We start from the raw sequence: 17,267 nt of genomic DNA, 5'->3' as shown, positions 1-17,267 counted from the left end.
TGATGTTCCTGTCTCTCTCTCTCTCTCTCTCTCTCTCTCTCTCTCTCACTAAAATCAATAAAAATTAAAACAAAAATAAATCATACATATTTACTTAGTCCAGCAGTGGGAATGAAATGAATGAACTAGAGCTAAATTCAGAAACATGGATAAATCTTTAAAATAACATTGAGAGTAAAAGCCAAGCCACAGATGACTGTGCCAAATGAGACCATTTTTATCTCACTCAAAATCAAACACAACTATCCAATGCGTTGTTGAGGGACACAAATTCTTGTGCTAAAACCGTGTTTTAAAAAGAAAGGAAACGACAAAGTGTGTGTGTGTGGGGGGGGCATTACAGGAACAAGAAAAGATGGGATCAAGAAGGAGCATCTAGTTCTCAAAGTGGGTGAGGGGAGGGGCACAAAAGTCTGCACTCGACCATCATGCTTCAAATGTACATATGTTAGAAATTATTTAGTAAATGTATCAACTATTATATAAATAAAACAATTTAAAGTAATGGAATAGTATAAACAAATGACAGTCAATAGATGCATATTTAAGTTCTAAAAAAATTATATAAACGAAGCTGCTTAAACCCGGCACTGTGGTCCCAGAAGAACCACCTTGCACACCCTACAGCTCCGCGCAGGCTTTCCTCACAGGAGTGTAAGTTACCGCAGGAAGCACCGTGACCACCACAGAACAGGAGGTGAATGAAGGGGTCGCTCTGAGCAATGAGAACAGCCCTCGAAGGAGAGAAAGGGGAACCAGAATTGCTGAGCAACAGCAATCAGCTAAGTCCCAGGCTGGAGGCAGCTGTGCCTGTCTTATTCCACAGACCCAGAAAGCCCAGGGAGAGCTTTTCTCCCCTCTCCCTCACCCCGACCTCCCTCCCTGGCCAGCTTTGCAGCAAACACATATTAGGCCTTTCCTTTACAGTCATAAAGTCGACCTCATACTAACCTAAGCATGTTTCTTCAAACCCTGAATTATTTCTAGATGACCAACGATTAATTTTTCAAAACCTATAGTTTGGTTCCTGTCTAGTTATCAAAGTATTAGTACTTTGGCCACTTATCTAATACATTTGGACAAAAAAAGACTTTAAGCTTAATAGATCAAAAATTAAGTCAAAACACTGTTTCAATTTTGAAGAGAATATATGATCAATACACATGGACACACAGACACATAAAAAGATCATAACCTCATTCAGTAGTCAGGAAAATACACATAAAAAACAGCAAGCATACATGTCAGTTTGCATATATGAAAAAGACAAACCATCTCCACATGTCAGTTTGCATATATGAAAAAGACAAACCATCTCCACAGTTGGTTAGTGAAATTTACATAAGACTTTCATATAAGTTTACATATAAGTTTATATTACCTTTTTGAAGAACAATTTAGCAATATCAGTATTTAAAATGTGCATACTTTTCTATCTCATAATTGCATGTCTAGGTATCCCCACAGAAAAAATTCTACCATGAGTTTGCAAAAAAAAATCACAAGATCATTCTTTGCAACATTGTTTGTAAAAAGGAAGGAAGGAAAGAAGGAAGGAAATACATTTCCATCATTTTTATTTGTTTTCCAGTGAAATTAAAGATCTAAAACAGTGGTTCTCAACTTTTCTAATGCCGTGACCCCGCAATACAGTTCCTCATGTTGCGGTGACCCCAAACCAAAAAATAATTTTGGTGGCTACTTCATAACTGTAATTTTGCTACAGTTATGATTCGGAATGTAAATACCTGATATGCATTATGTATTTTCTGATGGCTTTAGGCGACCCCACCAGGGTCGCGACCCACAGGTTGAGAACCACTGATCTAAAATACCATATTTTCAACAAGAATCTTAAAAGCTAAATGAATTAACAAAAACTTACTTCAAAAAGAAAGAGGATGGAGTCCAGCTCCTCCCTTTGTGACTTATTATTCCCTGGAATATATTAAAAAAAATTAGTTATTATGACAATGTATAAATTTTAGGATATTAAAAACTTATGTTTAAAGGTATCTTAAAACACTGAACCCTCAACATGCATTTATTTATCAAATAATACCAGAAAGCAGTGTGGAGCCCATGTCAGGAGTGCGATGGACACCAAGCCAGACGGCCCGGGACAAAACCTTGCTAGTTCTTTAAACACAGTTTCCATGTTTCTCAAGTTCTTACCAACCCATAACAGGTAATTTATTCATTTCTCAATTAGTTACTTATGAGATCAAATTGTGATAGAAAGCACAGTATAAACAAAGACTTCTAGTTTTGTGATACAAAAGAACCATAGAGCAGTAATAACTATAAAAAGTCATATATCTGTTTAAGCAACTGCACACACACTGTCCTTTTGATAATAAAACAATAAAAAGTATGACACCTGTGGCACCAGTTACCATTACTGTCCAGTCTGTGTACTGTGCTGAGTGTTTAGCATACAATCTCTAATGTAGGAAATCCGCAACCTTTTCTGTAAAGGCCCAGATTACAAATACTTTAGGCTTTTCAGGCCTCTCTTACAACCACCCAGCTTTGCTGTTACAGTGCAAAAGCAGCCACACACAATATATAAATGAACAGGTATGGCTGTGTCCAATATTTACTGATTTACAAAAACCAGCAGCAAGCTCTAAATTGTGGACCCCTGATCTGACTGAATCCCCACAGCTCTATGAAATAGGTATCATGCATTCACTGAACAGATAAAGAATGTCTGTGTAAGGGATTATTCCAGGCACTGAGGATACAGAAGCGAACAAAACAGAACGACCCGAGAAAGCTTACGGTCTGGCAGGAGGAGATGTTCAATAAATGAGTAAGTGAGAAAACCGATCCAAAAGGCAGGTGGGGAATGCCAAAAAGGGTGGTACGCAATTCTCACTAGCAAGGTCAGGGAACACCTTGCTGAGAAGGTGAGGCTGAGCAAAAATATAAAAGGTAAGGAGCAAGCCACGTGGAAATTTGGGGTAAGCAAACAAGCCATATGGATTTCAGGGAAATGTTTTCAGGCAGAGGAACCAGACAGTGCAGGTGGTATGGCTGAGCAGCTTTGGCAAGGTCAAAAAGAAAGGCAACTGGAAGGCGGCCCTGTGTCGGGCGCAAAGGGGGAGTTGTCGCAGGTGAGGCTAGAGTGCGAAGGGGCAAAGGAAGGCAGGCAGGATCTGAAGCCTTTGCAGTGATTTCAGGAACGGGAAGCCATTTGAAGGTCTGGAGAGCTCAGAGCCCTAACGGGACTCACGTTTTTAAAGCATCACCCCAACAGCTCTTGTGAAGAGACTCTGGAGGGGTTAAAGGAGGTCCAGAAAGTGTAGTAATCCAGGTGAGGACACGGAGCTTCAGCACTACCAGCACAGCAATGACAGAGGCCAGAGGTTCTGGACACACTTTGAAGGCAGAGCCAATAACTCAGGATGTGCCCTGAATAACCAGAAGGCTGAAGTTACCTGGAAAAGAGCTCATTGTTCTTGGTACCACTTTCTTTGACTTTTGTTTTGGGACACTTTCTTCCCTGCACTCTAATCAAAACAAAGATTGTACCAAATGCAAGAAATTTCAAAATCTGCTTGTTTTTTACTGGTTCTTCATCATGATTCTTTGCAGTAGACTATAAAAATGGAGAGAGCTTTCCCCTTCCCATCAAAAGATGTCTATTCCCCATCCCTTGAATCTGAGATGCCATGAGACTTCTCTGGCCAATGCCACATGTTATCAAATGTGAAGCAAGCACACTTGAAAACACTCTTCCTGAGCTTGGAACCCTAAGACCACCATCTGAAGGAGCCCAAGATAGCCTGCTAACTGAACAAGAGGGGCCACGAGGAGAACTAAGGTACCCTGGTCAACAGCTTGCCAACCATAAGACATGTGAACGAGGCCACCCACCACCAGCTGAATCAGAGGCATGAGCTAGCCTAAACCAGCAGAAATGCCCAACAGAGCCGGAAAACCATAGCTACATGACTGGTTGGTGTTTGGCAGCACTCAGTTTCGGGATGGTTTGCAGCACAAACTAACTGATGCCGTCTTCAACAGCTATATTTTTCTTAAAAAGATAGAGGAAGCAAAAGGGGGAGGAGGGAGAGACGGAGGGAGGACCCTTTAAAAAGGGTTTTTTGGATTTTTTTAAAGATACGGCATTTTATTTTGGTTGCAAATAATATCACACTATTCTGTTCCACACATCTGACAGGAAAGTGGAGTAGTAGAGCAAGGCTAGAAAGAAAGATAATCTGATCGTTTCATATTTAAAATATCTACCAAGCGGGGAGGAAAAAAAGAAAAAGAATTTTAAGTTCAAGATTTATATCAATTTATAATTCCCAGGAGAAAAAACAGAGCAATTCATTAAAAAAACAAAAATGAACAAAAATGCTGTTGGCATCCTAGGCACATGCCCATATGTGATACCTTGCTAGAGCCTGGGCGTTCTGTAAGACTGTGAGCATCTGCTGTGTGTCCCAGACCACCTCCGTGTCTCGGCCCGAGCTCCTTCCCCCAGGCTCGGCATTCGCCTCAGGTTTTACAGAAGCAGTCAGAGCATCCACACACCCCTCCCCACGTCTTCTTCTCCATACCTGACCCTGTCTCAACCCGCTTCCCCCATCACCCTGCACCATAGTTAGCTCCCCTTCCTCAGCCTGCAAACAGCAACCTTTACCTCCCCACGACCAAGCTACCCCTCGAGATACAGTCCTGTGTCTTCATAATCACGCTTTCAAAGCGGTATTCCCACATGCAGCCTTCGGGGCCTCACCACCCAGCATCTCCATTTCCCTGGATCTGGATTCTGGCCCCACTACCGCGCGAGCTTTCCTTGCACGAGCCAGTGACAGCCTCCTCAACACACTGTCACCTGGTCCTGCTGCTGCTCATCTTTCTGCATCAGCAGGCACTGCCAACCTTTCATTCTTTGAATTTCTCTCTTCTCTGGGCATCTGTGCCAAAGCGCTTTCCTGGCACCCAGCCCTCACCCAGTATTCCTTTATCCTTCCTCTTCATCTGCCCAATAAGAGAACTGCTCCAAATGCTTGACTACACTCTTTCCTGCATACATGTCTTCCTTGGCAACAGTATGACTACACCTCTCTTCCCCAGGCTCAGGCCCCGTGTTTTCACTGCCCAGCCGGAAGCTACATGTGGGTGTGCCACGGGCACTCTATGGGTCAGGAGAAGGGACACCAGAGGGGAAGTCAAAGATGCACTCAGGATGCCAAATCTAGTTCATAAGCTGCCATCACAGCACTGGGGACCCTGAAGGGTTATAGTTAGGGTTAGGGGTTAGGGTAAGGGTGAGGGTTAGGGTGAGAGATAGGGTGAGGGTTAGGGGTTAGGGTAAGGGTGAGGGTTAGGGTGAGGGGTAGGGTGAGGGTTAGGGGTTAGGGTAAGTAAGGGTGAAGGTTAGGGTTAGGGTGAGGGTGAGAGGTAGGGTGAGGGCTAGGGTTAGGGTGAAGAGTAAAGTGAGGGTAAGGGGAGCCAGGTTTGGTAACAGGATGAGTACAGCAGTCTGAGGTTGAGATGCAGGAAAACCTGAATGTTTAAAAAAATACTTGTATATCGAAAAAAAATTTGTAGAAATGCTTACCTTTTAATTTCAAACTATTTTCCAGTGTTATAAAATTCTCATAGAAGATGAAATATATCTGAGAATAGTTGGTCTCGAAAAACTGCTTAAGTTCACTTGCATCCACATTATCTGAAAAGAAAAAGTTCCATTTATGACCATAACCTTATACAATTATCAGAATAGACAAACCACCTTTTCAGAAATGAAAGAAAGTACAAACTATCTTTATCCCCTCCCTTATAAGACAAAACGAAACAAAAATTGTATTTCTTCTCCACAAAGAGAGCTCTGAGTGGCCACGGGCACCAACCCTCGGGGCGACCCTGCAGAGACTGGGCTCAGGGAGAGCAAGCCACGCCAACAGCACTGACGGACCAGCTAGAGGGCTGGCACCGAGTGAGGGTCTGGGGAGGGGAAATATGACTTCCTGTCAGGGAGAGAGGCGTAGAAATTCATGGAGAGGGTAGCTTTCAGCATAGGCCACAAGAGGGACGGGTTTACACATCTGAAAAACAAGTCCACTGGTGGAGGCATGGCCCAAGCTCTGTCCACCACTACCACCCACCACCCTCGTCTGCTGACCTAACACCAGCCAGAGAGAACTAGCAGGTGAGCTAATCACCACACTCCCACACTTCCATCTGGGCCACTGGTCGACACCATCCCTCCAGTTCTGGGACCTGTCCCATTCCTGTTTGGGTGTGCTGACACCCTCCATGTGTTCCTAGAGTTTCCTTGAATAGTGGATTCTCCCTATTGCACCAGCTGACTGGGAACTTAGCCCCTAGCTGGGGCCAGACCAGCAACACAGCCACTTCTAACAGAGGCCCAATCATCCCTCACAAGAGAAGTTATCCACTGTCAACATGCCTTTGTACATTTGTGCCATTTACAACAGGGTCCTGAACAAGGTGTTAGCTCTCTGGAAGAATACACTAGTAACCTTAGAAAAATGAAAAACAACTTCCATAAAAATTACACAAGAATTACTCAAAGGGAAGAGAAACGTCTTGCTATTCAATCTATAACAGAATAGCACCAATTGTTCTTGGGTCCTAAAATTGAATATTTGTGAACACACCATTACTATGTTTAAATTCTATAAAGGTAAAACTAGTGCTAACTTGAATCTAATAAATCTAAAAGAATTGTTTTCCTTTCATTACTATATAGAGCCTTTCATGCAATAAAGGTTCTTTGAAATAATGCACATAAGGTGTTTTTAAATTCTTATGAGCTGCCAACTTCACATTCTATTTCCTGTCCCCAAATAAAACTGTACACAGAGCAATGAAAGTTCCTAATAACTAACAGATTAATCTATTTGGAAGCAGGTAACAATGACACTAGTGTCAGAAATCACATGAATATTATCAATCTTTTTTTTTTTTTTTGTATTTTTCTGAAGTGAGAAGTGGGAAGGCAGAGAGACAGACTCCTACATGCACCTGACCAGGATCCACCTGGCATGCCCAAAAAGGGGCGATGCTCCGCCCATCTGGGGCATTGCTCTGTTGCAATTGGAGCCATTCTAGCGCTAAGGCAGAGGCCATGGAGCCATCCTCAGCATCTGGGCCGACTTTGCTCCAATGGAGCCTTGGCTGTGGGAGGGGAAGAGAGGGATAGAGAGGAAGGAGAGGGGGAGGGGTGGAGAAGCAGGTGGGTGCTTCTCCTGTGTGCTCTGGCCGAGAATTGAACCCAGGACATCCACACACTGGGGCGATGCTCTACCACTAAGCCAACCGGCCAGGGCATGAATATTATCATTCTTACGAGCTATACAAGCTTGCCAAGGAATCCTTGAGTATTCTTCCACAGCATGTGTCCGTTCCAATAAAGGTTTAGTTCATTTTCACTCCAATACTAGCTGCTATCCCATCCACCACTATCTGCTCCCTCTTAAAGCACTCAATGTCTCTGCTAAGTGCCCCATCACTCACTTCTTTCCCCTATCATGAACATGTCATACTTACTTTCTAATAGAATGATCTGTGTTCTCTGTTAGAAGTACTCCCTACCCACACAGAACTCTCAGCCTACCTCATGTACCATTCTATCTATCCCCTGTGGCCAGCACAATATTTAGTTCAGTATTTCTTGAATCAACTGAATAACAGAAACAGCCTATAACACACAATGATGGGCTAACAATCACAGTTTGTACATCAATTGAATTATATGCTTACAGAGAAAAAAAAATGGCCTAGCCTTCCTTCACATCCTTGGGTCTATCAAGAAAGAAATTTATCCCCCTGCTGAGGACTCCTGACTTCTACCTGCAGCCCTGACCCCTACCCACCACACCTCCTTAACTCTCTAGCTCCACCCCACAGCCTGTCCCCAGATGAGGCTGACAAGGCATCTCAACAGATTAAGTCTACAGGGAAGTCCTGATTTCCCCTCAGGCACCACCACCCAGCCGCTGCCCGAGCCAGAATTTAAGCATCGTCCTGGGTTCTCCCCAGCCCCTCACAGCATCCTGTCCAGTGTGTTCACTCCACCTCAAACACGTGCCAGCCCGGGACCTCTTCTCACCCTCCACAGCCCTGCCTGGCAACCATCACCATGGATCCTCTCCCAGGCTGTAACCACGCCCGCTGCCATCTCTGCACTGCAGTCAACAGGGAAATTTCATAACGAAAATGAATCAAACAATTCTTTTACTCAAAAAAAATTCAATGGCCTCCAGCAGTATAAAATAAAATCCCAATTCTTTACCGTGGCCTGTAAGGTCCTGCATGATTTCCTCCACTCAACATTAACTTCCTTTCCCACCCCTCTCCTTCACGGCTAGCCACTGGGACGTTTTTCCATTCCCCAAACTTCGCAAATGTGTTCCACACTTGAGGAACATTTAGCATGTATTGCCCCAATCCCTAGACCTTCATACACTCACTCCTTTGCATCCTTCAAAACTGGGATCACACAAACTAACGGTGTCCCCATGTGTCCCTCCTCATATTTTTCCTATCACCTGCCTTCTCCTTCATAGGCTCTGCAGTGGCCGGATGTCTGACTGCTCACCGTCACAGGGCCTCAGACACAGAATGCAAGCCATTTCCCTGGCTGAGGACACTGGTGTACAAGCTGCGGTCACTCTCCTATCACTGTACGGCACAGGCTGCTTCTGAAGGTGTGGGTGCGCTGGCGCAACAAGATGGCACAGAACGATTGCTAGACAATCAACAGCTCCCCTACCTTCCCTGGCCTCCCTTGGTCCCTCAGAGACAATCAAATATCAGCAACCTGAACAAAGAAGAGCCTCATTAAGGTTGAAGAACCCTCATATAGACTGAGATGCTCTCATGAAGCCAGAAGTCCAGGTAATAGCTGTGCGGTCGGTTGGCAATGGGGGAAGGTCACATGGAGAACCAGGTCCGAAGACTCTGGCCGAAACCACCCACACCCATGACCGCCAAAAGAAACAGCCCAGGAGCATTTTGAAAAAATCTGTCAGCCAATGACATTTCGCCACAACATATCAACCCACCACCACCCTGCCTAAGCTATAAATTACCCCCAGGCAAGGGAATCTGTGTGACTTCCCTGCTCCTGTCTTGTGGACCAGTGAACCTCGCCAGGGATGCGCTCTAAATAAAGCTTTTGCTTGTCCACACTTGGTGGCTACGCCCTTCTTTCTTCCTCAGCAGAAAATACCTTACAACAGCCACTTCCTTCCTCAGTCAGTCTCTATCTTTCTTGCAAATGATGTATGGATGGGTGGGCTTACAATGCTCACCTAACAAAACAATTACCATATTTTTCACTCCATAAGACATACCTGACCATAAGACAAACCCAGGGTTTTAAGGTGGAAAAAAGGAAAAAAATATTCTGAACCAAATGGTGTGTTAAAATATTTAATAAGGCCCTGGCCGGTTGGCTCAGCGGTAGAGCCTGGCGTGTAGGGGACCCGGGCTCAATTCCCGGCCAGGGCACATAGGAGAAGCGCCCATTTGCTTCTCCACCCCCCCTCCTTCCTCTCTGTCTCTTTCTTCCCCTCCCGCAGCCAAGGCTCCATTGGAGCAAAGATGGCCCGGGCTATGGGGATGGCTCCTTGGCCTCTTCTCAGGTGCTAGAGTGGCTCTGGTCAGAGCGACGCCCCGGAGGGGCAGAGCATCGCCCCCTGGTGGGCAGAGCATCGCCCCCTGGTGGGCGTGCCGGGTGGATCCCAGTGGGCACATGCGGGAGTCTGTCTGACTGTCCCTCCCCGTTTCCAGCTTCAGAAAAATACAAAAAAAAAAAAAAATTAATAAAATACCATATTTTTCACTCCATAAGACGCACGGGCATTTTCCTCTCCACTATTTGGGGGGGGGGGAGTGTGTCTTTTGGGGGGTGTCTTATGGAGCAAAGATACGGTAGATCCTCTAAAGTAATTCAACGCCCAGCGAAAGAGCACAACATCTGTAATGTACTCAGTTTATTTACATAATGAGAACTGCTTAATCATAAAACTCAGAGACGTAAATTCATACTAACCAGAGAAGTAACCAGCAGATAACTTTATAGAGCTAGAGGTCGTTCCTGAATTTTTAAAGAAATTTCCTTTAGTTTCTCATTCTTCTTCAACACTAAACAACAATCAATAAACTACTTCTATTATTTTCCCATTATATCTCAAAAATAATCTCTATTCTACACCAAAATCTACCCTGTCCCACACCTTTGTCCAGCAAAACCTCTTGTTGACAATTAGTTCTACACATATAGCTGAAAGGCAATAGCAAGACTCCCTATGTTCAAGCTCAGAAGCCACAGGACCTTGGGCAAGTTACTTAAACACCCTGTATTAAACACCCTCAATTTCCTCATTTGAAAAATGGGCTAACAGTTGTTTATACCTCACAAGACTGTGGTGATGATAAAATAAGCATATGCAAAGTGCTGTAGGAGTATCAGTCAGCAGTATATAAATGCTTGTTCTTTTACAGTTACCTGGCTCCTGGCCAAGGCCATCTCACTAGGTAGAAATAACCCACCTATAAAGCCATAAAACTCAATGATTCATGAAACTCATATACTTAATGAGACCATCCCTTATTAAATGGCCCTTAATCCCAACAGAGTATAAAGCACTACCAATAAACACACCTATGAAACCAGTGGGATTATCCCTCCATTTCCTTCCATATATAACCCTTTTCAGTAACTATTCTGCTACTTTTTAATTGGGAGAATCATAACAGTCTCACAAAACCTGCTTCAGCAGACCCGAGAAGCACCAAATGATGGAGAAAATTTCCTTATCCCACTCGAGAGCCCCAGTGGACTCTGTCGAGAAGAAGCAGCTCATGTCAGACCCTCCCTAGTACAGAATGACCCCCCCACCCTCTCATCCCCCTATTCCTCACCCTACCCGAGTGAGAGTCAACCCAGCCCTGCCTAACCGTCTATGTGTAGATGAAGACAATATTATTTACTATTTTACTCAAATTCTCTAGATAAGAGCACCGAGGTGATGCTCAAGATCACAGGCTGGTGACAGGGAAAAGGGACAAGTGAAGAAATCAAGGTGAACTTGTGAACTTAATAAAACATCATTTAGAAACAGTGAGAACAAAGGAAGTCAACTAATCAGACACAAGACAGAAACACTGCCAAGCATGAGTGTTATTAGTAATGTACGGTTACTTAAAGGCTAATATGCTTCTGGTGATCTCACCTTTTAACAATGACCTAGATACCGCCCTCTTTCCCTGTTGCAGTAGTTCCTCAGAACATCACCTTTTGCCCCTTCCATCCACCCACACTGATCTGGGGCTGAATATCCTGACTTGCTATGGCCACTGGTCATCAGAAATAGGACCCAGAAGTGGCTGGAGGGCCTCAGGTAGTCAGTCTCTGGCCCAAAGGAACTGAGGAAACTCATGGAGCACATCAGTGCCCAACCCACAATGAAGCCAATCCCAGGCAACCCGCAGCCAGGGGCAGAATCACCCCAGCCAATGCAGACCTGCAAGGGAGGAAAACAGATGGATGCTCATTGCCATAGGATTATGTAAATTGTGAGGTTTGGGAGAGATGATTATACAATATTATTGTGGAAATGTTGGTGGGAAGAAGAAATTTATCACCAAGCAGCTTCACTGGCCATGAGGGCCAGCAAGCCCGGATGAGGTAACCCCAAGTATAACACACAGTCACCGCCCTTAAAGAAGGAAAAGTGGGCAAAAAGGGCTCCGAATAGCAGAGGCTGACCGTTGATGTCAACCTTCTGTCAACAGCGATGCGTACTAAGCAGAGTACAGGCAGGGACTCCTCCCGATATCAGCCAGCAGGTTCCAGAACCTCCTGTGTATGCAGAATTGTGCCAAGGGCAGATACAGGACCTGCAGCTTACCTGGTGAAGAGGTCAAGTCAACACAATGAAGCCCTTTCAAGACTCAGCAAGTAATAAGGTCATAAGAAAGCAGGTATGCTGACTGTGCTTCAAAGATAAAACACCACTTTTATCATCATTATTATTAAAGAGAAATTCACTTCTGAAAAATGCACCTATCTACAGACCTAAAAATGTTTCCAGTACTAATTATATGCAAATACTAAATCTTCCTGTGGATGGAAATACAAACTCCCGCAGCAGCTGACAGGCTCCAGCCCTGGAGTATCAGGGCTCTGAAAGACATCTGAGCAACAATGTGGCGCTGTGGGGGGCTGGGGGAAGACTCGGGAAAAGGGAGAATCGGGAGGTGGGCTCACACTCCGAAGTCAGCTAGCAGGTAAGAAAACTGCCTGACATCCCCCACCAGGCAACGTTCATAGAATATCTGCAAAGCTTTAAGAACTAAAAGATCAAAGTTCATTCTATAAGATCACTTTTTCTGCCTGACCAGGCGGTGGCACAGTAGATAGTGTCAGACAGGACATGGAGGACCCAGGTTCGAAACCCTGAGCTCACTAGCTTGAGCGTCGGCTCATCTGGTTTGAGCAAGGCTCACCAGCTTGAGCCCGAGGTTACTGGCTTGAGCAAGGGGTCACTCGCTCTGCTGTAGCCCCTGGGTCAAGGCACATATAAGAAAGCAATCAATGAACAACTAAGGTGCCACAACAAAGAATTGATGCTTCTCATCCTTTCTGTCTGTCTGTCCCTATCTGTCCCTCTCTCTGTCTCTGTCACAAAATTTCTAATGCCACAGAGAATTAAATTTCAGAAAAACTCAGGTGAGATGTTTTCAATCCATATCCACTCATAGGTGTGGACATATCTGACAAGGAGTTACTCCTAGAGTCATCCCGAAGTTCAGTAGTAATATACTGAAGATAACACTCCACCCCATCCCACCCATGCAAGTGATACGAGGTCCTCTCCTTGCTCCTTGCAAGTCACCAGTCCCTCCTTTTTTCCTCCCCACCACAAGCTGCCTAAGAGATCAGACTCAGTAAGGAAACGACAATTAGAAGTGATCATGGGCCACTTTCTGGGCAGCAAAGTCCTCTCAGGCCATGAACTCTGGTGTCCATTCATCTCCTTGGAATCCAAGCTTTCCATGTGACCCTCACCTGTCACTCCATGCAGCTCTGTGTCACCTAATCTCACCCCAGTTTCCTAACCACAACCCTCCCCTCTCTATAAATTTAAGCTCACCATATCCCCTCTCTGCCATCATATCTCCAAAGGTTCCCTTCTCCCTTCTGGCTCTACCTGAAACCTGGTAGTCCTCTGAGGAGACACTGTTTCTTGCAGACTGTCTGATAAGTCTTTCATTTCTTCCTACACCGCATACTGCATGCCTAAGATGAGGTCCGTGTGCTCCCTGCCCACACACTGCAACATCCAGACTGTTTTGGAGCCTCCCTTTAAACATACAAAATATTTCTGTGCTGCTTACATTATCAGTCTACCAACTAGCCCCGCCAACCCAAGCAGCACACAGTCTGTCACTCACACCAGCATACTCTCCTGAAAATGTCAGTGCCTGGCTCACTGTCTTATTCTCCATAACTAGCACTGATTTCAACAGATGCTGTCTGACCTCCTTATCTCTAATGAGGCTGTCCTCCATCCCAGCTATATCTCTCGTCCCCACAGTCATATATATACTAGACCCAGTCATTACTTACAACCTCCCTACCTCCAACATCTGTTTCAATCCACTCTCCTGCTGAGGAAGGAGGGGCAGGCCCCCTCTTCCCTGAGAAAGAAGAAACAAAAATACAAGGGAAAGGAGCCAGCTGGGGTAACTGGGTCAGCCAGTGATAAATTATCTATATCTCATAGTTACAATACAAAACAAGAACAGCAGGATCTGTATGTAACTATGGCCAGTGATCTGGAAACCCCTTCCCCCTTGCTGACCCCACCGAAGCTTTCCCTCCCCTCTCCTTGAGTCCTGGGAAACCTTAAACAAAGAGATCACATGCCCATTGCTCAGATACTGTAAAGGTATAGAACCTGTAAGAAAGTCAACTTCAAGGAGACCGTGTTTCGGAGCTACAAACCCCAAGCGCTCCGCCGGCTTTAGTAAATTCTCCTTCCTTTATTAATTGAGTTATCTGAGTGTCTATCCTCCATGGGGTCACTTCCTGCAACACTGCCACCTGCCATTTCTTATCTTTCCTGCTCACTCCTTCTGGGAACCTAATTCCAACAACTCTTCAACCCTACTGGGTCCATGAACCCAATGATCCCACCATCTCGTCACTATTTATTATCCCCTTCAAGTCTTCACTTTGTTTTCCCTAATCTGGTTTCCACCGTCCATTTTTTAATCTGCTCTTTCATTGTCCCTCAAGCCTCTCCCTTCCCTTTCCACCATATTTACTCAAAACCCCAGTCTCAGTTTTAACCTTGATTCCATTTAAAGTATTTATGAGCACAGACTATGTGCTAGCTTTAAACTGTTGTTTTAAATATTAAATAGATGTGAAAGGACAGCCCACACACCCACCTAAGCATCCAGGCCAATCGGTTTACCCCACCTACACTTGAAGGAGCTCCACACTGTTAACCCAATTTTCAGTCCTCTTCAGAGCCAACAGCTGACAAGTGCACCTCTGGCCCAAGCCACTAGCCTGGCCCTACAGAAGGAAAAGAGATTGGGAGTCTGTAATAGGTAAAATGGCTACTCAGCCACTATCTTTCTTAAGAACAATGCAGGCCTGAAGGAGGAAGAGGACTTGCTTAGTCAGTAACCCGGCGCAGACCTCCACTGCAGCTGGGTGCTGACAAGGCACAACTGGATTGGGGTGCAGACAATTAAGAGGAACTCTGGCGCCACTCCTACCACAAACAGAAGAAGTGATCTTGCAGCCGCCTTTGCCCGTGGCTCTTTGACAGATCCATATAACCCCTGCGCCATCCCTCCCTCAGGACTGACACCCTTTGCTGGTCTCAGCCCGCCTGCACCCAGGCGTTTTTAAAATAAATTTTCCTTTTGGAACACACTAGCCTCGTGTTTTTGGTTCAGTGTGCGGTTTCTGCCTTTCATTCTGGCGCCAAAACTCAGAAGATGTGTATGCCAGAGACTAGTTGGGGATCTAACCCTGACCCCAGGAAGGGTGAGGTTTGCAACCAGGCCTACCCCCATCCCATGCTTAAGGAACCCCCGTCCCAGGTTTACCCCGATCCTGCCTCCCTTGCCTGTGGAGTTGCGGGACTAGTGCCCCCACACACACCCTTTGGCAGCACCTCCTGAACCAGCCACAAAGGGAAACTCATGGGGACGAACAAAAAACCGGACACTGGGACCAAATACCATACTCTCGTTTTGCCTCGCCCCATCCCCATCGGACAACAATCACATTCGGGTGAGTGAATCTAGCGTCTCTATGGGAGAACTTCCAACCTCTCCTGCATCTCTCATTCCACTGTCCACGATGGTTCCGAAAATCCAGCGTTGGTCAGGAGGGCTTCCAAGCATCTGCCTCGGCTGCACTGCCGTACAGGGATGCCTGGAAAGCAGCCAGCTCCCATTGGCATTGGGCCTAGACAGCAGGGACACCTGCCTTGTCAGAACGCTCATTCCACCGTCCAGAACGGTCTGTTCCTTCCTTGTGGACAGCTAGGTGTTCAACCACCACACAGGAGAAACTCTCAGTCAGCCATCACCAAGAAGACAACGCCTCTAGGCTGTATCTTAAAAACCTCCGGAACCTGCGTTTAGGCCAGGATCTCAGGCCAAAGCGCCTTATTTTTACTGCAACACCACTTGGCCTCAGTGTGAACTGGACAATTTATCCAAGTGGCCTGAAAACAGCACTTTTGATGTTAACATCCTGACTGACCTTAATAATTCCTGTTAGTGAAACAAAAAGTTGTTAATCCAAATTCGGAGGGACCCGAAATATGGAAGACAGGAACAAGGTCCATCGTTTACACATTAAAGCTTTATTGTCTAGCTTGGCCAAGCGGCGGGAACTCCGACAGAAATCTGATGGAGAGCGCGCCGGCCCTTTGTTCTACTTAGTTTTTATAGTTTTGTAAGTGGGAAGTACAGAAGCAAAAATTGCAATTAGAAGCCCCTTACCGCTATTGGTTATAGTCATATGTCCTTTAACATGATAGGACCAAGTTCAATTTGCAAACCATACATCATTTTGGAGAAAACAAAATTTACAAGCCAACACAATGGTAGAAAGATGTCTCTTTACATATTAAAGGCTTTCCTATATTATCTAGTGTTTATCTGCTATCTCTCTGTCCAGAGTCACACACGCATTTACATAGGAGAGGTAGTTTCGGTGGGGACAAATGCCCACAAATGGCTCATTGTTATAAGAAAAGGTTTATTTTGGCTTTTCTCTTCCTGCACCTGGCTAGCCATTCACCCCTTTCCCCACAGGTGTGGTGGAATGTCTGGGAATCCATGTTTTCCTCCCCTTGCATTTACAATACAATGCCAAGGGCCATCCTGGTTATGTCAATCACACAGTACAGAGACTATTTCTCACATTACTCTGCACACCTTAACCCAAATTAATAAAATGTTCTCCAAGCCTCCTAAAATATTAATATTAATTCTGTAGCCTTTGGTACTTTACAACACCTACGGGTGAAATGGCTCAGTGGCTCCTCAAAGTGGTCCAAGATCCCCTATGTCCAGGCCTTTTTTGCACTCAAGTCACAACCCACTTTCTGTGATTCTTGCTCTCCCTCTAATATTCCTTCTTCACTTAAAAACCGAAGGATACCCCTGCTCTGGAGGACCCTGATCTGGATGATCCCACGCTCAAGCCCATGACCCTGCACTCAAGCCAGATGAGCCTGTACTCAAGCTGGCGACCTCGGGGTTTCGAACCTGGGACCTCAGCATCCCTGGTCAACGCTCTAGCCACTGCGCCACCACCACCAGGCGAGCCTTCTACTTTTCTTGATCTAAATTAGGGCTAACCCATATTACAGTCAAAACCTCTCAGTAGAGAAGAGTCAGAGACAAATAAAGCAGGAGCTAAACAGTAACTTCTAAACCTCCATTTCCAAGAACTAAGGAAGAAGAGTGGTGCTGACAGTAGAGCCATCTTATTTATGTCAAATAATTACTTTTAATTATTATAGTAACAGCTTACAAAAAGAGCTTTGTATACATTAACTTAAGTAAACTCCCGAGCCCTAGCAAGCAGACACACTCCTTATCGCCAGTGGAGGGTCAGAGATGTCCGGCCATTGCCGGGACTCCAATCTAGGTGGTCAGGCTCCCACACTGCCCACCTAAGAAAGCCTAACACCAACAGGAAGTGATCAAGGAGGCCCTGGCCGGTTGGC

The 17,267-nt window shown here is 45.4% G+C and overlaps 1 protein-coding gene across 2 annotated transcripts in view; it reads right to left on the bottom strand.

The window, feature by feature from the left end:
* RALGAPA2 (Ral GTPase activating protein catalytic subunit alpha 2) overlaps positions 1-17,267 on the bottom strand; it is a 386,122-nt gene that overhangs the window by 342,921 nt on the left and 25,934 nt on the right. For both annotated transcript variants that reach the window (XM_066237690.1, XM_066237692.1), the window contains exons 2-3: positions 5,582-5,692; positions 1,886-1,938 (exon numbers count right to left, since the gene is read on the bottom strand). In XM_066237690.1, the coding sequence (XP_066093787.1) occupies positions 1,886-1,938; positions 5,582-5,692 (164 nt within the window). The remainder of the gene's footprint in view (positions 1-1,885; positions 1,939-5,581; positions 5,693-17,267) is intronic.

Source organism: Saccopteryx bilineata, chromosome 6 (assembly GCF_036850765.1).
Source record: "Saccopteryx bilineata isolate mSacBil1 chromosome 6, mSacBil1_pri_phased_curated, whole genome shotgun sequence".
NCBI classification, from domain to species: Eukaryota; Metazoa; Chordata; class Mammalia; order Chiroptera; family Emballonuridae; genus Saccopteryx; species Saccopteryx bilineata.
Note: the sequence above shows the minus strand (reverse complement) of the source record. Positions and strands in the feature narration are given on the sequence as shown.